The sequence below is a fragment of the Quercus suber genome, unplaced genomic scaffold (assembly GCF_002906115.3).
Source record: "Quercus suber isolate HL8 unplaced genomic scaffold, Cork oak 2.0 scaffold_349, whole genome shotgun sequence".
NCBI classification, from domain to species: Eukaryota; Viridiplantae; Streptophyta; class Magnoliopsida; order Fagales; family Fagaceae; genus Quercus; species Quercus suber.
In genome coordinates this window covers 624,713-647,321 of record NW_027069801.1, presented here as the reverse complement: position 1 = coordinate 647,321, position 22,609 = coordinate 624,713, and the positions used below count along the sequence as shown (strand labels likewise).

The 22,609-nt window shown below is 35.3% G+C and overlaps 2 protein-coding genes across 3 annotated transcripts; both read left to right on the top strand.

Moving 5' to 3' along the window:
* The first annotated feature begins 5,370 nt into the window (after positions 1-5,370).
* LOC112035492 (probable polyol transporter 4) lies at positions 5,371-9,490 on the top strand. Of its 2 annotated transcripts, XM_024068320.2 has the most exons (3): positions 5,371-5,865; positions 6,824-8,223; positions 8,709-9,490. In XM_024068320.2, exons 1-2 carry the CDS (start codon positions 5,643-5,645, stop codon positions 8,185-8,187), a joined length of 1,587 nt encoding a protein of 528 aa, XP_023924088.1. In that variant the 5' UTR covers positions 5,371-5,642; the 3' UTR covers positions 8,188-8,223; positions 8,709-9,490. The 2 variants fall into 2 exon arrangements, with proteins under 2 accessions (XP_023924088.1, XP_023924087.1); XM_024068319.2 differs by lacking the exon at positions 8,709-9,490 and having other exon boundaries at positions 6,824-8,454.
* Positions 9,491-11,410: 1,920 nt separating this feature from the next.
* On the top strand, positions 11,411-11,920 carry LOC112035475 (uncharacterized). Its single transcript, XM_024068298.1, has one exon. It carries the CDS (start codon positions 11,411-11,413, stop codon positions 11,918-11,920), a length of 510 nt encoding a protein of 169 aa, XP_023924066.1.
* Positions 11,921-22,609: the final 10,689 nt, after the last annotated feature.

The window sequence follows — 22,609 nt, the reverse complement described above, 5'->3', positions numbered from 1 at the left end:
GGAAGAAGTAATGTGGAAGCAACGATCCCGTGTGAACTGGTTAAGGGAGGGTGATCGAAATACTAGGTGTTTCCATTGCAAGGCAAATCAGCAAAACAAGCATAATTATATTTTGGGGTTTGAGGATGATAATGGACTTTGGACTGAGGATGAAAGTCGCATGGGTGGGCTAGTTGAGGCCTATTTCATTAGTATTTTCACCTCTTCGAATCCATCTAGGTTTGATGATGTTCTCAATGGTATGCTCCCAACTGTCACTCCAAAAATGAATACAGGATTACTACTTAGATGGCCCCTCCCATTGCCCCAAGACCGGATGGTATGCCACCTATTTTCTATAAATCTTTTCGGCACATTATGGGAAGTGATGTTACAAATGTTGTCTTAACTGCATTAAATTCTAGGTTTGTACCTAAATCTTTAAACCACACTTTTATTGCTCTTATACCAAAAATCAAGGACCCAAAAAAGGTCTCTGATTTTTGCCTTATTAGTCTTTGCAATGTGGTCTATAAACTTATTGCTAAGGTGTTGCTTAGCCGTCTGAAAATGATCTTGCCTTAAGTCTTGTCTGATTCTTAGAGTGCTTTCTTATTAGGGAGACTTATAACTGACAATGTTTTGGTAACATTTGAAACTTTGCATTATTTGAAACGGAAAACATAGGGCAACCTGGGTTTCATGACACTTAAACTGGACATGAGCAAAGCTTATGAGAAAGTTGAGTAGGAGTTTTTGAGGAGAACTATGCTACACTTGGGTTTTGTTGACAGATTTGTTAGCATGATCATGGCTTGTATAACCTCAGTGTCTTTCTCCATTCTCCTTAACGGGGAGCTCGTTGGTAATATAAAGCCTAGTAGAGGGCTAAGATAGGGAGATTCTCTTTCCCCATATTTGTTTCTGGTGTGTGATATAGGGTTACAGGGTCTATTACACAAAGCCGAAAGTGAAGGACTCATTAGGGGGGTCTCAATTTGTAGAATTGGACCGCATGTCTCTCACTTATTTTTTGTTACTAATAGTGTCCTATTCTGTAGAGCTAAAGAATCAGAATGCCAGGTAATTCTTAACATCCTATCTATCTACGAGAAGGGGTCAGGTCAGAAGATTAACTGAGACAAACCAACATTTTCTTTAGCTCCAATACTCAACTTGATCTTCAAGCTAGCATTCAACAGATTTTGGGTGTGCCTTCAATAAGACATTATGAAAAATATCTGGGTCTACCTACATTTGTGGGGCGAGCAAAGAAACAAAGCTTTATATACATCTGAGAGCGTGTCTGGAAAAAATTACAGGGATGGAAAGAGAAGGAATTATCTCAGGCAGGTAGAGAGGTGCTTATAAAAGCTGTCATCCAAGCAATCCCAACTTACGTCATGAGCTATTTCAAACTTCTTCCAAAATGTTTGATTAAGGATATTGAAGTGATGATTCGAAAATTTTGGTGGGGATACAATAGAGATGCTAGAAAGATTCATTGGGTAAAGTGGAAGCGTCTGTGTAGTCCTAAGGAGGATGGAGGTATGAGTTTTAAGGAGATTAAGAAGTTCAATGAAGTTTTGTTGGCTAAACAAGTGTGGTGTATGATGAACAATCCTGATTCCTTGTGCTTTAAAGTTTTTAAGGCTAGATTTTTCCCAAATTGTTCGATTTTGGAAGCAAACAAGTCCAAAGCTAGTTCTTATGCATGGAAAACCATCCTTAGTGCTAGAGAAGTAGTGAAGAATGGGATGGTATAGCGTATTGGTGATAGTAATTCAATGGGTATTAGAGAAGACAAATGGCTACCAAACTAATGCTACAAGAAGGTCACCTCTCCCTTTCCCTCTATCCCACCTGATTTGAAGGTAAGCTGCCTCATTGATACAAAAACTCGAGAATGGAAAGTTGACTTGATCAAACAGGTGTTTGCACCTCAAGAAGCAGAAAAAATATTGAGCATACCATTGAGCATCAGACTACCCCCTGACTAATTGATTTGGTCCATAAATCCTTCCTGTAAATTTACTACCAGAAGTGCTTACAGATTGTTGGCATCTAATGCTTTATCCAATAATCCAAGTAGCTCAAATTTGGGCCCCCAGAAGTCTTTTTGGAGAGGTCTATGGAAGCTACGTGTTCTTGCCAAAGTGAAGCATTTTGCTTGGAAAGCTTGTAATGAGGCCCTTCCCACAATGGTTAATCTTGCTCGTCGACAGGTGGTGAATTCGGACTTGTGCAGTAATTGTAACTCTGTCCCAGAAGATGTTGTTCATGCGGTGTGGAGCTTTAATGCAGTGGAAGGGGTCTAGCAGACACTAAGCTAGACGAACTCCTTGGTGCATGCCCAGCCGGGCAATTTTTCTAACTTGTTTGCTAGTTTTTTGCAGGTTACTGAGGATTATAGAGTTGAAATATTCATTCTCGCTGCTTGGTCTCTATGGAATCAAAGGAATGCAGTACGCCTGAATCGCCCAACACATCCGCTAGATCAGACACTCTTGGTGGCAGGTGGTTTGCTTTAGGAGTACATCAATGCGTAACCAAATTTGCCCACACTTGATCAACTGCATATCACACATCAGTGGCGACCTCCAGATCATCCACGGTTTAAAGCTAACTTTGACGAAGCCGTGTTCAGCAACATCAATGCTGCTGGAATTGGAGTGGTGATTCGAGATTCCAATACTGAAGTTATTGGTGCCCTTTTAAGACATATACCACGGTGGAGGAAGTGAAAGCTCTCGCATGCCGTCAAGCTGCCCAACTGGCTAAGGAGATTAGCATCAACGAGGTAGTCTTTGAAGGTGACTCCGTGATCATTGTTCAAGCCCTCAAACACGGTCAAGCAGACCAGTCCATGTATGGGCATATCCTTGATGATGTTTTGCAACAAACATCCCAGTTACAGTTTTGTGATTTCAGTCATGTTCCCCGTACTTGTAATAAGGTAGCAGACTTCCTTGCTAAGAAGGCTAGAGTAGGTTCAGCGTCCTAAGTTTGGTTAGAAGACTTTCCCAGGGAAATTATTTCCTTGGCTTTTGTTGACTCTGCTTAATGGTTTTTAGTTGGAATAAAAGTCCTGCCTGGGCTTCTAGGCCGATTTCTCCAAAAAAAAAAAAAACTTGAGCACAAAATCAAGAGCCTTAATGGTAAAACACATTATTACCTTGCCCGTTAGGGATAATATATATTATATGGCTTGAGGATTTACCTTCCTCTATTAATGGCTAATTTATCTTTTAAATAACTTATCATCAACAAAATTTCTAAAATTTTCAATAATAAGAAGTTAAAAAAAAAAATGGACATTATCTAGATTCAACTATTACTTTGACTACAAATAAAGAAGTAATGTATTAATTGCTTAAAAAAAGGTAAGATATCTTTGTTTGGATATTAATAGTTTACTTTCCAAACTACAACCACAAATTAAAGGTCTAACAATTTGACAACTCTTTATATAAGTTTTTTTTTTTTTTTTTTTTTTTTTTTTTTTCTATCCCTTTTAATAACTCATAATTTAAATTACTTTTATCCACCAATAATAGTCAATATCAACCTACCACTTCAAATTTGTTATACAAATATTGTAATATATATATATATATATATATATTTTTTAAATAGAAGTTTATTTGCTTAGTTTTTTAAGTTATAAATTTTGCTTTTTTTTTTTTTTAATTTTAATTTTTTTATATAATGATGACTTGTTAATTCAATTTTCATTATAGACACGCATATCTCTTCATAATCTCTAATTTTCCTTCTAATTTGAACTATTTGACTTGTTATATTCTTTTACTTAAATTTTTTTTTTTTTTTTTTTTGAGAATCAAAAAAATTGATTTGAAGGGTTTCACTTTATCTGTATTATTTAAAACTAGTATGTAGCCTCGTGCTACCGCACGAGAATGGATATATTATTAATCATGAGTTTATTCATGTTTAAAAAGAGTCTAAATTCATTTTATTAACCAGAAAATTTCATTAACAAAACTTAGCAGTATATATATTTTACACAGAAAGATGAACCTTGGTGACAATGTTTATCCAAAAGATCCATTCACGCTTTTGAATCTTCAATCTCTATTGGTGATTGAAATTTTCGTAGCTTAAAAAAGGCCTGTAAAAAGTATCATCCATTGGTCCACGACAATGCTTTCTTCATTGTTATAGGTGACAAACCTGAATAAAAAGCCAAATATAAGGATAGTGAATTTTAGGCATAATGTGCATCTAATCACATATTAGCAATTTATAACAAATGTAAAGATACAAACTTTGTAAGTGAATAATAAACAAAACTCAGTGTTAGAACCAAGAAGAAATCACTTTAATCCAAAACTCAGTGCAAATGTAAAGATGCAAACTTTGTAAGCAATTTATAACAAAGATGCAAAATCTAGCTTTGTTATCTGTTTGAAAATTATGCAATGTACCCAAACCAAGTTCTTATCACCGATATTAATCTCTTTGGTTTTCACGTTTGACTGCAAAATCAAGAAAAAACTTAATTAGCACAATAACTCACTTGACCCGATACATAGAAGTGGTTTTAATGAGAATGAGCCCACATACATTTATCTTTTTGGAAATTATGCAATGTACCCAAACCAAGTACTTATCACCGATATTAATTTCTTTGGTTTTCATGTTTGACTGCAAAATCAAGAAAAAAAACTTAATTAACACAGTAACTCACTTGACCCGATACATAAAAGTGGTTTTAATAAAAATGAGTCCACATACATTTAGCCACATGATGCAAAATTCAATTTTAGATTCTAGATACATGGCACAAAATTAGAACTCTAATTAGGAATTCTAATTTAGTGTGTACACGTGGCACACAATTAGAGTTCTAATTTGGAATTTAATTTCACACTATCTCTTATTCACCTATTATTATATATATAGATATATAGATTATTTATTAAGAATATTTTCGATTAAAAAAAAAACCACCTAACTTTACTCCATTTTAAATTGTAAAAGAAAAAATGAAAAAGTTTTACACAAACACATCCTTAGACTTTGACATAAATATCAAACATATTTAGCGTATAACAATTTCCATATCTTTTCTTTTTTATATTGTAACAATGTTTTTCCAAATTCCATTAAAAAAAAAAAAAAGGTTATTTCCAATAGAAATAGAAGCTGGCTTAACACGCGAAAAAGACGCGGAACTTGTTGTCGGTGCAACAACTACCGTTGGTTTTAAATCAACGGTGTCGGATTACAAGATTTGTTTGGGAATCTCCGTTGTTTCCTACGAAAATATAGTAGGGAGGAAAAAACAGGGCCCCACATTCCTCACTGGCAGGAAGGAGAATGTCCTCCTCACCCATCCTTGTGAAAAAAGTCAAAAAACAAAAAAGAGCAATTTTGGGCCCCACCCCCGTTAATACTAATACAGCCCCACCATTTTTAACAACGTTTTTACTTCATGCCTATGCCAATCCCAGATCTAACATTTTCTTTTCTTTTCTTTTCTTTTGTCTGAATATTGTCAGTCTAGATTATAGAACACCACCACCAAAGACCATTGTTATTTTTACATTTGTATATTCATATATAAAAGCTAAAACTCACACAAACATTTATATATATATATATATATTATTATAGAAGAGAAAGAAAGAGAGAGAGAGATGGGCTTGGTGGGTGGTGAGGAAAATGGGAATGGAGAAAGGGTGGGAGAGGTTCATATTGGAAGCAAAAACAAATACAAGAGGATGGATTCTGATTTCATAGAGGAGGATTTGGCATTGTACAGTGATGGCATGGTGATGACAAGGAAGAATTCTAATTCCAAGAAATTTGTGTTTCTCTGTGCCATCTTTGCCTCCCTCAATTCCGTGCTTCTTGGATATGGTTTGTCTTTCCTTTTTGTCACCTTTTCAATATGGTCTAACTTTGATCTGGTTGATCATTAGAATTTAGAACCCACAATGATAACATCTCTTTTTTTTAAAAAAAAAAAAAAAAAAAAATCTCTGATCTGATTATTTGGTAGAATCCCGTGTGATGTAATGTTAAAATTCTTTTCTTTTTGGAATTTGGACTCTGGGGATTATGGGGCTCTGAAATAATGACTGTGATTGAATATAGAAATGCACGGTGTTTGTTTAATCTTTCATAGTATGCGTTATGTAATTAATGGGGAATTGTTTGGTAAGAACCTGAAAATGAACATGAGGGAAGAAAATGCCCATTGGGGAAAAGTGGTAGAATAAAATCAAGGTGAAATTTCCTCTTAATGTGTAAAGAGAATTACTTTCCTGCTAAGATGTTGCAGACCGTGAAGGCAGTTGGCTCATGTGCCTATAATGTGCTTTCCTTATCTACTTCTTGGACTAAAGGACTTTGTTGTGGCCAATTTAGATAAGAATGAATGCACATGGAGATCCAGGCATGCCAGTTTATCAAAATGTTCCAAATGAAGAGAATATTTTATCCCATGTCAATTAGTGCAAAACTTTTTTTTTTTTTTTGATCAGCAGTTAGTGCTAAACTACCAAGTAACAAACTTTGTTGATCAATTTAAAACATTATCAAAACTAAAATATTTTCTCCTTAATTACTCTAGACTGTTGAGTTAGCATGGTGAGTTGCAAAATTCTACCTAAAGCAATCAAAATGTAATAATGTTTTTGGGCTACATGTGTATATGCAAAAATTGACACTTTATCAGCTTTGTTTGTGTTAGTGTGTATAAGGTCATATGTAAAACCTTTATTTGCACCAGTCTTCATTATTGTTTTGTTATTTAGGCTGGTTAATTGAGTGTACTCCAAATCTGTGGTTACAATATGTGCTAATTACTTCGCAGATGTGGGTGTTATGAGTGGAGCAATTTTATTCATTCAGGAAGATCTGAAGATATCAGAGGTGCAAGAAGAGGTTCTTGTTGGAATTTTAAGCATAATTTCCTTATTGGGTAGTTTAGCTGCCGGGAAAACGTCGGATGCCATCGGTAGAAAATGGACAATTGCATTTGCAGCCATAATCTTTCAGACCGGTGCTGCTGTAATGACTTTTGCTCCTAATTTTCGAGTATTGATGATAGGTAGGCTCTTCGCTGGAATAGGAATTGGCTTTGGTGTCATGATTGCTCCTGTATATATTGTTGAGATATCACCTGCCATCGCCAGAGGATCTCTTACCTCCTTTCCTGAGATATTTGTAAATTTAGGAATCCTTCTTGGATATGTATCAAACTATGCCTTTTCAGGACTGCCCGCACATTTAAGCTGGAGGATCATGCTTGGTGTCGGAATCTTTCCTTCAATTTTTATGGGATTTGCATTGTTTGTGATTCCTGAATCTCCAAGGTGGCTAGTTATGCAGAACAGGATTGAGGAAGCAAGAGAAGTGCTGCTAAAAACCAATGAGAGTGAAAGAGAAGTGGAAGAAAGATTGGCAGAAATACAGGTAGCTGCTGGGATGGCTAATGCTGAGAAGTATGAAGCCAAAGCTGTGTGGCATGAAATATTATACCCTTCTCCTTCAGTCCGACGGATGCTAATTACTGGCTGTGGAATCCAATGTTTCCAACAGATTACAGGTATTGATGCAACTGTTTATTATAGCCCTACGATCTTCAAAGATGCTGGAATTAGAGGCAATACTCAGCTTCTTGCAGCAACTGTTGCTGTTGGGTTTACCAAAACTATGTTCATCTTGGTTGCTACGTTTCTTATTGACAAAGTGGGGAGAAAGCCTCTGCTTTATGTGAGCACAATTGGAATGACTACTTGCTTAATTGGTCTAAGCCTTACTCTAACTTTCATGGGGAAAGGGAAAATTGGGATTGGATTAGCAATTTTAGCAGTTTGTGGAAATGTTGCTTTCTTTTCAGTAGGAATTGGCCCAATTTGTTGGGTAATGTCATCTGAAATTTTCCCTCTAAGGCTAAGAGCTCAAGCATCTGCCCTTGGGGCAGTTGGTAGTAGAGTCAGTAGTGGTGCAGTTGCTATGTCCTTCCTCTCAGTGTCACGTGCAATTACGGTAGGGGGAACCTTCTTTGTTTTCGCTGTATTTTCAGCCTTTTCTGTTGCTTTTGTCCACACATGTATTCCAGAAACAAAAGGGAAGACTTTGGAGCAAATTGAAATGATCTTTCAAAATGAGGGAGAATGGAATAGACAAGAGCTGGAAATGGGAGATATACAGCAGTTGGTGCAAAAAGAATGAGGGGGTGGCATGCATGTCTGACTACTAAAGAGAGAGGTTGTAATTCTAAAACTCATTCAACTAGCTTGGAATTATTCAAGAAATACCATGAAATTACCAAGTTCACATCATGAGGGTTCAATTTAATGTTGTGGATAAGAGTCAAACACCATAACAGAACTAGAAAGGGTCAAAATTTTGTCTTATAGAGTTACAAAATTGTTCTTTGCCCTTGCTTGAACTTATTAGGAGCTTAATTTGTACATTTGCTCCTGTATGATTCTTTCATATTGGGTTTGATTTTTTTTTTTTTTTTTTTTTAAAACTGTTCTTGCCTATTGAGCCTATTGAGCTGCATAATTAATAATGCTGGACATTGAGCCATACTTCAATTATAATGGTGTGGAAGTACAAATAAATTTTAAAGTGAACTCATTATAGCTAATAGGGGCTTGATTTTTAGCTTGCTATCTTCTTTAAGTATCACACTTGTTGGAGAGAATTCTAAGAATTGGTCTTAACATATAAGTTTTATTCTGCAGGCATTGACAATCTTCAGTTCTTGATTTCTTTGGCCCTAAATTATCAACATGGGCATTGCTGGAGACATTTCTATTTTTAGTTGAATTGGAACATTTTTCATTCCTGGTCAGATTTAGAACTAACATGCTATCTCTACTAATCAAACATTAGGTTTTTCAAGAGACAATGGGCTCCTAATGTAGTGTCAGATGTGACCTCATTAAGGAGGGGAGAGAAAAATATATGTATGAGAATTGATAACTAGTAAAAAGAATGGAACAATGAGGTCAGGGAAAAAGTAAAGATGAAAGTGTAAAATAGAATTGAATGCATAATCTTGGTATCATTATAAAATAAAATAAAAATTTCCCCCTCACATTAAGATGAATTATGTTTGACAATTCATTAATTTCTGTATATGTTTAGGATGCGATTACATTCTCCATGACCAAACAAAACAAGTGTAAAATATATGCAGATTATGTTGGATTAATGACGCAAGTTTTATATATAGAAAAATCTGGCTTTTATTCATTAATTGAATTTTGATTCATCTTGTACATACTTAGCCACAAAGGCTGGTATGTAATTTGGCTTCCACCGTTGTCATCGTCCCCCTAGATCTATCTACCACCTTTTGATGCACCACCACCGATCGACATAATACCACCACCACCACCACCGCCACCAGATTTATGCACCACTGCCGATGTATGTTGATCATTGATGTGAGAGAGAGGGTCAGAATTTTTTTATTTTTTATTTTTTATTTTTAATTGGTGTATTAATATCAATGAATAGTATCTCAGTAAGTGTATTAAGGTATTGCCCATTCATTAGCAATTGGGCGATATATATATATATATATTTTTTTTTTGGATAGAATTGTGTAATACATTGTTGAGCCCAATGCAAAGTTCATTTTTACGGGTTATAGATATAATTTTGGTTAAATGTTAGTTTGGATAGCCTGCTGTAAATTCTATTAGTAATGGCACAATGCTATTGGAAAAATTGGGTTCTTTTCTTCTTCTTCTTCTTCTTTTTTTTTTTTTTTTTAATTTTTTTCTTTTTACTTTATTGTGCAACTTAAAGTTTGAAATTTAGTGGCCTGATTTGATCTTGTAAAATCATTAATTGTTGAAATCAATGTAGAAAAAGGAAAGGATATTAAAAATTAGAATTACGTACTGTGGAACCAGGAATTCCTCCCACAATCGATGAGAGATAAAAGGGTCTTCTGGTAGAAAGAGGCAATCTAGGCCCACAATTGAAGAAACTCGTGATACCTACTTTTCCTGAGGCCCATTATCAAGGTTATCCCTAAAACCATATTTCCCGAGATCACAAAGATCGCCCAGGGAACAATTTTCTCCCTCAAGTGGGATCACCAGTCACCCACACTCCCCCTGAGTAACATAACGAAGAAAATGCAAAGCTCAATGTAACAATCACCTCCATATTAATGAGATCCCTCACCTAATGTTAGCCACATTAAATGCTGAATGACTGGCATGAACAGTGAAAACACCCCTAAAAGTCTCTCTTCATGATCAAGAAATGACAAGGCAAGAAAGGGATGAGACAAGTATTCCCAAATGCAGCTAAGAGCAGAACAATTGTAGGATGAGGGGAAATGGCTATAAAAGAAAGGGGAGGACACCAAGAATGGAGATCTAGAAAAAAGAGAGGACTTGAGCAAGAACGAGAGAGAGAGAGAGAGAGAACTTTTCAATTGTATCTATCACTTAGAACTCATCTTTGTACCACATGAACATCATTTCTTCATATGTAAACACATGATCCAGCTATTTTCTGTCTTTGATTAACTACTTAGTCTTCCTATCGTGGATTCTTCTCTCCCATTTGTTAGAAATTAGTTGTGTTGATTAAGAATTCTTGTTTAGGACCTCTATCAAGTGTTTTTGACTCCCACAATTAGCATTGTCGGCGGGAAATTCACTAAGCAGTAGGATTAGGAGCTAGTTGAAATAGAAAGATGATGAATCAGGCAAGGAATAGGGGCTCCCAATTAGTCTTAGCCAAGCATCTCAGAAGAATCCATCTCTGAAAATAAGCAACTGCAATCCGAGGTAAGAAGGGAAGTTCGAGAGCAGTCCCACAGAATTACAACAAGGAAAGGGGGTCCCTTCCCTTTCACAAGGAAAGATTGGTTACCAATTCTGCAAGACCTTCTTGTTCTAGCAGGGACCAAGAGATGGATAGATTGAGAGCTTAAGTGCTCGCCTCGCAACAGGATGTCAAGTGAAGAGAGAAGCTCTAAAATCACTAAGACGTTAGCCCCGTTTGGGAAGATTCCCGTAGAGGAGGAAATAGCGAAGGGAGTCATCGAAGAGATAGAGATAAGAGGGATTACCCACCTCGGTGATACAAGAATAGGTCAGTTTCTCCACCTAGGACATATAGAAGGGTGGATTTGCCCCCACGGAGGGATAGGAGTAGGGGGCTTTCTCCCCAACGGATAGCAATGAGAAAAGCTTCGCCGAGGAGGTTTAGGATACAAGTAGGCCACGGGGAACCATCAACTCCTCAGAATTTAGGGAATGATGCTATGAGTAGGGCCTTGCAATAGATATCTTGTTCCACATTCTTCGAGGAAATAGAAAGCATTGACCTACACTAAAGATTTGTCAAGCCCATCTTTGTGAACTATGACGATAAGTCCGACCTCGTCTAGCATGTTACTTACTACAACCAGAGCATGACCATCTACTCTAAGAATGAGGCATTGACGTGTAAGATTTTTCCTTTCAACCTTAAACCTATGGCTATGAGGTGGTTCTATAGTTTGGAGAAAAGCTTCATTCATAGTTATGATGAGCTAACTCGAGCATTTGGTGCCAGGTTCGTGACATGTAGCAGAGTCCCAAAACCTTTTGACTCATTAATTGTTATGTCCATGAAAGAAGGAGAAACTCTCAGGGCGTACTCTGACCAATACTGGGAGTTGTATAACGAAATTAGGGGAAATAATAGAGGGGTTGTTGCTAGCACTTTCAAGGTTGGGCTTGCTATCGATTCCAAGCTGAGGACTTCGCTCACCTTGATACCTATCACAGATATGCATAAGCTAATAGAGAGGGTGGAAGAGTACAAAATATTGGAGGATGACCAGTTGCAAGTAAATTCCAAGTCTAAGACACTCGTGGTAGAAAGGAAAGAGGCTAGGTTGGATCATCCTCCTCGACCGAGAAGGGACTTCTACCCCTAAAGACAGCAGCAGAGATCCGAGGTGGTGAACTCATTATCAAGGAACCAATTTATTGAATTGTAGATAAGATAAAGAATGAGCTCTATTTTTGCTGGCCGAACAAGATGAGTGGGGACGCTTCTCGGAGGAACCAAAATTTGTATGGTTCTTATAACTGGGAAAGAAACTATACCACTGAGGATTGCAGAACTTTGAAGTAAAGAAAAGACAAGGAAAGGACTATCCAACCTCATGACGACGCGTTAGTGGTAACTGTGAGGATTGCCAATTTTGATGTAAAAAGGGTGATGACAAACTAAAGGGGTGTGGCTGAGATTATGGACTCTAATTTATATCGAGGTATGGGCTTCACCTAGAAGGATTTGTCAAAGTATGATACTCCCTTGGTGGCGTTTGATGGTACTGTAGTAACTCCAACGGGTTAGATTCAATTTACCATGGAGATTGGGGGAAGGAAAGAACTAGTGGATTTCATAGTTGTGCATTCCTATTCTCCCTACACAGCCATTCTTGGCCACCCTTGGATCACTCTATGGGAGCTGTGCCCTCCTCTTTGCATCAGAAAGCAAAGTTCGCTACTGATCAAGAAGTTTATGAACTTCTGATGGACTAGAGTGCAGCCCGACAATGCCTGATAGCCACTATTGGACATAAACATCAAGTATAGCCTAAGCCATCTAGGGAGTTATAGCAACTATAGTTTGCCCCGAAAGAGTAGTGTGAGAAATTGGTAAGAGTGTACATAGACGTTGGGGATAAGTACTTCCAAATCGGCAAAAGCCTTCCGTTCTCGGAAAAGGTACAATTATTACTCTTCCTAGTTAGTAACAGAGATGTTTTTGCTTGGAGTTCCTATAAAGCTCAAGGGATAGATCCAGAGTTCATTTGCCATTGGCTCAATGTGGACCCTAAATGCACTCCGAAGAAACAAAACCCAAGGAGATCCTCGGATTTTCACTCTAATGCGATTAAAAAGGAAATGGACAAGATGAAAGGGGCTGGAGCCATTAAAGAAGTTTTCTATTTGGAATGGTTGGCCAACACCATGGTAGTGAAGAAGACTAGGAAATGGCGAGTGTGTGTGGCCTTCATGGACCTGAACAAAGCTTGCCCAAAGGATCCCTTCTCGATACCAAAAATAGATCAGCTTGTAGATGCCACCTTTGGGCACCCGAGTATGAGTTTTCTTAATGCTTTTCAGGGCTATTAGGACTTCTTTCATAACTCCCACTGGTAATTACCACTACAAAGTCATGCCCTTTGAATTAAAGAATGCAAGGTCCACGTTTCAAAGGATAGTCACTAAAATATTTGGTGGACAACTAGGGAGAAACAGGGAAGCCTATATTGATGACATGGTGATGAAAAGCGAAATAGTGGGAGACCACTTTTCGGAACTAACCGAGACTTATGAGATGCTCAAACAATATCATTTAAAGTTAAACACCTTCAAATGTGCCTTTGAAGTAAGCTTAGGAAAGTTTTTCGATAAAAAGGGAAGATGAAGCAAAAATTAAAAGGGGGGCCAAATTTCGACCTCCCCTCCCCCCCCCCCCCCTTGTCTTTTTCGCTTGAGTTAACTCACTCAAGAAAAAGAAGAAGAAAGAAAAAGCAGAAAAAGAAAAATGAAAAGAAAGTAGGAGTAATTTGTTTTCAAATTTTTAGAATTCTCCATAGATTAAAAAAAAAAAATGATGAGAAAGGATTTTTGATTTTTGCAAAAAGGATGAAAGAAAGAAAGGAAAATGGTTTTTAAAATTTTTCAGAAATGTTTCCAAAATTTGTGGCATCAATTTCTTTATATATATATATATATATATAAGAGACTTTTTCAAATGAATGATTCAAAAAGAAAAAAAGAAAAAGAAAAAAAGAGCAAATAAAAGGGAGAGATCTTACAAGTAAAATAAGAGAATACAGGAAAATTTATTTTCAAAATTTCTAAAATTCCTCAAAGATTTTCAAAGAATTAATGAGTCAGACTTTCAAATAAAAAAAAAAAAAAAAAAAAAAAGAAGAGAAAAAGGGAGATTTTCCAAGAAAGAGAGGGAGTTTCACAAAATTTTTTACATCTCCAAAAATTGAGCAAATGAAGTCTCAATCATCACAATTCTAATTCAATTTTCTTTGTCCATTTCAAGAAAAGTCCAAAGTTTAGATTAAGCGAATATAGTTTTCAGTCGGCTTCTAGATTTTTAGTGAGTGAATACAGTTCTCAATCGCTGTAAAGTCCAGATTGAGTGAATATATTTCTTAGTCGGCTTCAAAATGTCCAGATTGAGCGAATATAGTCCTCGGTCGACTTCCAGATTTTCAAATTGAACAGATATGTTCAAAGTTGCTTCCAGATTTTCAGATTGAGTGAATACAGTTCTCAGTCGGATTTTAGATTTCTAGATTGAGCATATATAGTTCTTAGTCACCCCTAGATTTCAAAATTAAGCAAATACAGCTCTCAATCAACTCCAAGATTTTCAAATTGAGCAGATATAGTTCTTAGTCACCTTTAGATTATCAGACTAAGCAAATAAAATCTAGGGCTAAGGTTATCATTTTTAGTAAGACAATAAAATACTAGTTCTATGTCCTAAGGTTCTAAGCTCTAAGGCTCAAAAATCTTTGAAAAATCAACCTCAATTAAATCATGGTTACTAAAATCAGTGTCTTTGTTTTACATTGACATTCACTTTTCAAGCTCTGTCAATGAAGGGCATTCTGTAGACACTCAATTTTGCACTCATAATTTAATCTTGGAAGATAACTAAACTGATCACTCTGAATACCCAAAAATCATAATTGCATTTCATGCATTAAATCATCTATCACATGTCATAAAAATAATCTTAAGACTTTAACGATCATGATGATATGCCCGTTTCCCAATCGGACCGTCGAATTGAAAGATAACGCAGGATTAATTTTTCACGGTTTGCATGCATCTTATGTGGGTGAAGCTAATCAGGTGTGATTAATTGAAATTAATTCTAATTGGTTAACAATTAAAATTAATTAAGTAATTTATGTGATTGGCTATTGGATTTGATCAAAGATAAGCTTGGTTGCATAGTAATAAAATGCATAATCAGATAATAAGGGAGTTGCTAATAATTAAGTTTTTAAAAATAATTATCTTTTAGATAATTATTATTTTAAGGGCCTGATTATCAAAAAAGTGATTTATTTTGGAATACAAGTTTAAAAGACATCCAAGTGCAATTCCCGACTCAGAAAACCCTTAAAAAAGAGTCCAAATTGAACCAAAAGAGCAAAATGGGCTAGCACTGAATCGGCAATTGGCACTCTAGGAGTGGCGATCAGCACTTCCATAGTGCTAATTGGCACAACCTCAAGGCCCGGCCCGGAAACTTTTAGATCAAGTTAAAACACATCAGATTCAATTTTTTAAGGATAAAATTCAATCGAACTCGGGCCTACTGATTTTCTAAGCAACCCTAGCTTCTTTTTTAAGCACAACACCTCTATAAATACAGAATTAAACCAGAATTGAGCACCCCTCTGCTATTAACATAAAAGAAATTCTAAAAGTTCAACTTTAGGACTTTCTTTTCTGTTAAGTACAATCTCTTTAGGACTTAGGGAGACTCACTCTCTCTCTAACTCTAAAGTGATTTCCCCATTCCCTTGCAAAACTCATTGATGCATTGATGTAGGTAAGTTTCCATCTTTTTATTAATTCTCCATGCCTTTTCTAACATGTTCTTTCTTTTGTTTGTTTTAATTTTTCTTTTGAGTGATTATATGATGAATGTTTGTTTATGTGCATGTGTGAAAGTTCAAATAGCGTTGAAAACACTATGAACGTTTAGACTCCTAAATAAACAAATTACCAATTCAAGCTATATATCAAACAATGTATGCGCGGAAAATGATTATAAGCTTATACCAGAATTGATAAAAAATCTAAACTAATTAAAAACACATCCACAGTAGAAATTAAATGGCAAAGATTAAGGGAAGAGAGATGCAAACACAAGGACAACACAACGATGTGTTATCGAAGAGGAAATGGAAGCCCTCGGCGTAAAACCTCTCCGCCACCCTCCAAGCGGTCAATAATCCACTAGAAAATGAAGTTGGGATACATGAACAACAATAGACCCTCCGAGCCTAATCTACCCAGGTACCTAAGCCCTCCAAACTTCTTGCTCCAACGAGGTTACGCCAAACCTTTATCTTTTCTAGCTTACCGGATTCCGCTGTAACCCATAGCATCAATCAATAACCATTGGTCCCTTCTTAATTGCTTCCCAAAGCACCAAAAAGCCTTTTCACAAATGTAGGTATGGTGAGAAAAGGATTTAGGTAAGAACCTCTCAAGGATGTAACAATGGAGAGGACAAGAGTAAAAGAATTTGAAGAGTCTTTATGTGAAGATTGTGAATGAATCAATCTTATTTTTCTCTAGGGTTTCTCTCTTAAAATTCTCTTTGGAAGCTCTCTACATTTCGTGGGTTTAAGGGGTATTTATACTTGGGTGAGAAGAGAATGCGAAGAGTTAGTTTTTCCCAAACAGGGTGGTCTGGCGGCTTGGCCTCGCGACTTGACTAAGTCGCGAGTTCAAGCCACGAGATAACAGAACGGCTAGGCTGGACTTTTTGTCTTGTAGTGCTCCAGCTGGCATGACTGTTCATCTTCTCGCACACTTCACTCGTGTGCTGCATTTGGCAGCTTGCTAGTCACGAGTCTCTGCATTCTAGCACAATCTTGGGCATTTCTTCACACTCTCTCACTCACTACCCTTACATGATTCCCACCTAAATACATGGTTACTAATTGCTAAATTATAGGCAAACTTGGCACGGAATAAAGCCAATACAATAGTTGATTAAATTCAACCTTATAGTGTGTTTTGTTCATGTAGTTATGTAATGCATATGATTAAATCCTAGATTTGTTGCTTTATGTAAAATAAAAATCAGATTTGATGTTTTAAATCAACTCTCTATTCTTTTTCTAAACCAAAAATCAAATTTGGATTTATTTTTCAAATCTCTATTCATTTCCTATACCAAAAATCAAATCTAAATTTATTTTTCAAAAAACCAATTTTTTTTTTCTAAACCAAAAATCAAATCTGAATTTATATTCAAAATCTCCATTGTTTTCTTAACCAAAAAATCATATATGAATTTATTTTTTAAAACCTCTATTCTTTTCTAAAACATGAAAATCAGATTTGAAATTTTATTCTAAAAATTCATTCTTTCTCATTTTGAAAAATTAGATCTACAATTTCTTTCAAAACCTATTATGTTTCTTAATTAAACAATCAGATTTGAATTTTTCTCTTGGAGGTTCATTCTATTCTTTAATTAATAAATCAGATTTGGGAACTCTTTTTAAAGATCCATTCCTTGTTATTTTAAAAAATCATATTTGAATTTTTTATCAATAAATTCATTTTGCCTAATAATAGATTTGAAACTTCTCTTAAAAAAATCATTTTCCTATAAATAAAATTTAGATGTGATTTGTCCTTGCATAAATGCAACAGATCTAGTATTTTGCATATTAACCAACCATAGATCTAGGAATATTGACGTAATAATTTGCATGTCATTTTTTTAATGGGTATTTAAAAGGTAATTTAAAATTCTACAAGACCAAACTCTATTTGGGCAGGATGGGTGCTTAACACATTCTCATCCTGTAACATAGCCCACAGATTTTAGAATCTTAGGTTTGTAGAAGAGTGTCTTATTTTCTTTTGATAGATTGTAACTAGGAAACAAAGCCATGTATGGTTCTTTCTATCAAGTTGTACTTATTTAAATTAATGAGAATGTGTACTATTCAGGACATTTTGTAATCTTTTATAGTTTTCTTATTTTACTTATAAAATAAGTGGCGACTCCATATGATCTTGAAAAGGAAAGGTGCCAATGCCTAAACCCTTTTTTGAGAGCCAGTCTGGTCTCTCACAGGCCCACAACCGAGGTAACCCGTGATACCTACTTTTCTCGAGGCCCATTATTGAGGTAATCCCTTAAACCATCTTTCCCGAGATCATAAAGATCACTTGGGGAACAACTTTCTCCCTTGGCCGAGACCACCCTTCACCTATACTCCCCCTGAGGAACATGACGAAGAAAATGCAAAGTCCAATGTAATAGTCACCTCCACATTAATGAGATCCCCCACCTAATGTCAACCACATTAAATGCTAAATGACTAGCTGAACAGTGGAAACACTCCTAAAAGTCTTCCTTCATGATCAAGAAATGGCAAGAAAAGAAGGTGATGGGACAAGTATCCTCCAAATCCAGCTAAGAGCAGGATAGCTAAAGGATGAGGGGAAATGGCTATAAAAGGAGGAGGAGGATGAATGGAGATCCAGAAAAAAGAGAGGACTTAAGCAAGAACAAGAGAGAGAATGATAGTTAGAACTTTTCAATTGTATCTATCACTTAGAACCCATCTTTGTACCATAGGAACATCATTTCTTCATATGTAAATGCATGATCTAGCTATTTTCTATCTTTGATTAACTACTTAGTCTTCCTATTGTGGATTCGTCTCTCCCATTTGTTGGAAATTAGTTGTGTTGATCAAGAATTCTTGTATAGGACCTCTATAAAGTGTTTTAACTCCCACACCATGCATGTTGAAACACTAAGGGGCGTGCCCATTTGTGTTACCAAAGAAAACTAAACTGGCAACAACTTGAGCTAAAACTATTAATAGATTTTTTAACAATAAAAGATAAATTATTGACAAAAATGAAATCCCAACAAATAAAAGAATTTTAAAATATAAAAATAAACTATTAGTGGCTTCTACTATTGAATTGATTTATGGGTTTCTTATCATGGCAGGGTGGGTTCAAAAAGGAAGGAAATCACCTTGAGAGATGGGTTGAGAAGATGCACTACAACACTGATGGCTTCAAGATGGAAAGAGTCAAGCATGCTATTCATGTCAACACAAATAATGATGAATGCTAGCAGGGTGAGAGTGCATCATCCTATGTAAGACACAAACACGATTTTGTACCTCAGGAGAATGCCTAAGCTGAATGGACCGAAGATGCAAGGTTGGAAATTGTAACCTAGTTTAGGTCCAGGAACCAACTTGTGCCTCTTGGGCCCCTACAAAGGTCTATGTACCAAACATTGAGTGGAGTTTAGGTATGAGAATCAGAATCAGCCAACCTCCATTATGGGTTGATAGGAAATATTTAATTAAAAGAACCCTAATCCCAAATTCTAATCACACAACGCATTAATTAAAAGGAACATACACATGTCAAAGATTACATTACAACATAGAAGGAAATACATTAAAACCTCATATAAAACATATATTATTAGACATTGAAAGTCAAATTATTAAATCAAACCAAATAAGCATGCATTGACAAAAAGGATTTTATACTTAACATATTCAAATCACATTAAATATGAAATAAAAGAAAAATGAAAAATCATGGAAATCAATTAACTATTATAATCCTATAGATTCGAAGTAAAACAGACCACAAAACACATGAAAAATAATTAATTCAACCAAAAACATATTTTTCAGCCAAATCTAGATTCGTGGTACGTACGCATACTTGACCTTGCATACATAGATAGTAATCCCACATACATAGTCTCGATGATTCACATGCTTCTTGATATACATCTTTTAAATTAAATTAACCTAGGCTAATAATTAAATTTAATCAACCTATATTTCAGATTAACATGTATAACATAAAGATCATGGTCATCTTAACAAATCAAACAAGAATTCAAAGAAACTAAAATTGAACAGATGATTTCATATTATTGACACAAATAAACTCATGTATAGATTGAATTATAGAAACAAATGCAAAACCAAAAACTAAACAAATCTAAGACATGGTTAGATTAACATCATAAAAATATAATAACATAAAAAAAAAAAAAATCAAATAAGAACACTAACCTAATATCAAACAATGAATGGATCCTATGTAGCATAGTAAGAAGTCATAGAAAAAAGATTCACCTTTCTCATCCTAAGATTGAAGAGTTGGGGTCTTAAATATGCAAAAATATAGGGACTTGGAAGTAAGGCTGCATATGCACCCTCGTGAGTGTGCACACTCAGCTCGAAGCCACATACATAAACTTACTAAGAACCCTAAAATTTGACTACATTGATGCCCCAACATCAAACACTCACAACATACTCATTTTAAATCCAAATTGGGAAATTTGGGTTCAAATTGAAGCCCAAGAGTCTAATTTCCAATTAAAAAAATTCTCATTAAAAAATTCTTTAGGCTTAAAAGTTATGGTCAAACCAATGAACAAATGTTATTTTTTAGCATCATTTTTAAAGCGATTTTGAGTACTTTTGAGTTGTAATTACTTTGAACTATTGAGAACACTTCAATTACCCTTGGTTAACATATTTCAAGCTCAACATTGGGGCCGATGACTAAATATTATTTATGGATACAAAATAAAGTGTTTACAGCATGTCATAGAAGTTGCGCAATTGGAATGATCCACAAATGAATGAGTTAACTCTAAATCAACTAACAACTACAATTTGCCTTAATATGTCATAAAGAGCAATAAATTTTGAAAAAAATTAAACCATTTAGATCCCTAGTAATGGCTATATACCAATTTAAACAATTTGTTCAAATTTGGTTCAAGTAATTAATTAGCCAATTTCATATTCACATGGATAAAAAAAATCTTAACTCAAACACCCTAATATACGATGTGGTTACAAATAGAAAAACCAACAAAGGGGGGAAAATTCTATGAGGCACTAGTTAAGCAAATTAATTCACGAATGAAGGTATTTGCAATTAAAACACTTACAAAACGCTCCTAATTCTATGTAGATGTACTTGTTTATGAGCTTCCCTCTCCTTCTAGTAACCTGCTACACCAACCCTTTCTCTTTTCTAGTTTTTGATTTCGTAAGTTGAGATGCTAACGACAAATCCAATTTCTTGGATACTTTAATGACACTCACAGTTTTGGGATAACATTTATGATTTTCAACACCAATCACAATTCTAAGACACACAAGAGAATCAAGAGTGTTTGACTTGGGTCTCATTTCAATGGGTATGACAATTTGGAGAAGGTGAAGTTTGGAGGCTACAAGAAATATATGTCTATGGAATTTGGGTAGTCTCACCCTTTTCACTTGTATTTTAGGCTAGATTTTGGTAGATATAAAGGTCACTAAAGAGGCTTGATTGGAAAAGAAAACAACAAAGAAAAAAATTTTCCTCTTAGGTGATGAATCGCTCAAGCCAATTTTAGGTCAATTTTGAGCTAGATTTTTTACCTTAACTAATTTTCAAAGTCTAGAGCACTCGCCCAAAAACTCACCTAACAAATTTTACTTGAGCGAAATTCCTATTATTGCAAATTGTACATTATCATCTTTCTTGATCATTTTTTACACAATGTAATACAATTCAAATGAAATTCAAATGTAAATACAAGAGGAAATTTGATACAAAATTTGGCCAACACTAAAAATCCTAACAAGTTTGAAGTGATGTAATGAGGAGAGAGAGAGAGAGAGAGAGTCGTGCTTGTGCCGCTAAGCACATAGAAAACCCATATTGGGATAACCTACATGTGGCCCTCATGCACTAGTTCTAGTGAAGTAGTAACTATGGTCGTTATGGTAAGTAAATAACTTCATCAAGGGCAAAGCTTCCTTTCACAACTTGAGGGAAAAATAATAATTTTAACTATATAAGATAGAAGTCCTAACAATCAAAACGATGTGTCATGAGCTTCAATCAAATCATTAGATCGAAAGTTTCAAATTAAGCTCTAATGGTTGATTGATCCTTTAAAGAATAAATTACAACTAATTATGTATCATAATCACATTGGTTTAATTCTAGGACAAGGGTGCACTATTGCACATGAGATTATGTGATTTTTATGGATAATTGATCTTAATTTTGACTTTTAAGTAAATATCTAAAAAATGAGTGTTTGATTAAAATTATTATTTTCTAAATCTTCATTATCCTTAACCAATCCCAAATGTCTAAATTTTTGGTTCAAAACTCAAATGAAATTCAAAACCTTGTCAGAAAATCATTAAAAACGTAGAAAGTTGCAACGATTTTAAAGTTCATACTTGCGGTGATTTTTGGCATAATAGAGGTTTGAATTTGGTCTTGAGTATTTTTAATTGAAATTGTTGCATTTTGAATTGTATTTCAAATGGCATCGGTTTAAAGTTAATTTGAATTTTGAGTAAAAAGTTATGATCAAAATATTGACGAATGTTGAAACCTGAAAATTTAAATTCAAAATCAAATTTTTTTATTCTTACCCAATAAGCTTTTTAAATGAGTCTCATACCCATCAAAATCTCATCACAAGACCATTTCATCCCTCTATAAATAGAAAGGAGGGTGGAATCTCGGTTCAAGGCACCCTATTCCCTTAAATATATAGATTAAGCAATGTAGCATGGTCAGTCGGTCATTGTGCATCCGGTGATTCTTCATTCAAATTGCAACGAAGTCATTCATTGTCTCTTTTCTAGAACTTTATGGCTTGTTTGGAAGTTTAGAGAGGGAGGAGAGTAGAGGGGAGTAGAGGGAAGGGGAGTAGTGGGGAGGAGAGTAGAGGAGAATGATTCACCTCCACCTTATTTGGATGTTTTTAAAATTAGTAAGGGGGAAGGGAGTAATTAGCC

Excerpts from the sequence above, each read along its gene's own strand:
- LOC112035492 (XM_024068320.2), top strand. The coding sequence starts at position 5,643 with ATGGGCTTGGTGGGTGGTGAGGAAAATGGGAATGGAGAAAGGGTGGGA. Across the intron at positions 5,866-6,823 it reads TTCCGTGCTTCTTGGATATG|ATGTGGGTGTTATGAGTGGA; the intron begins GTTTGTCTTTCC and ends ATTACTTCGCAG.
- LOC112035475 (XM_024068298.1), top strand. The coding sequence starts at position 11,411 with ATGACCATCTACTCTAAGAATGAGGCATTGACGTGTAAGATTTTTCCT.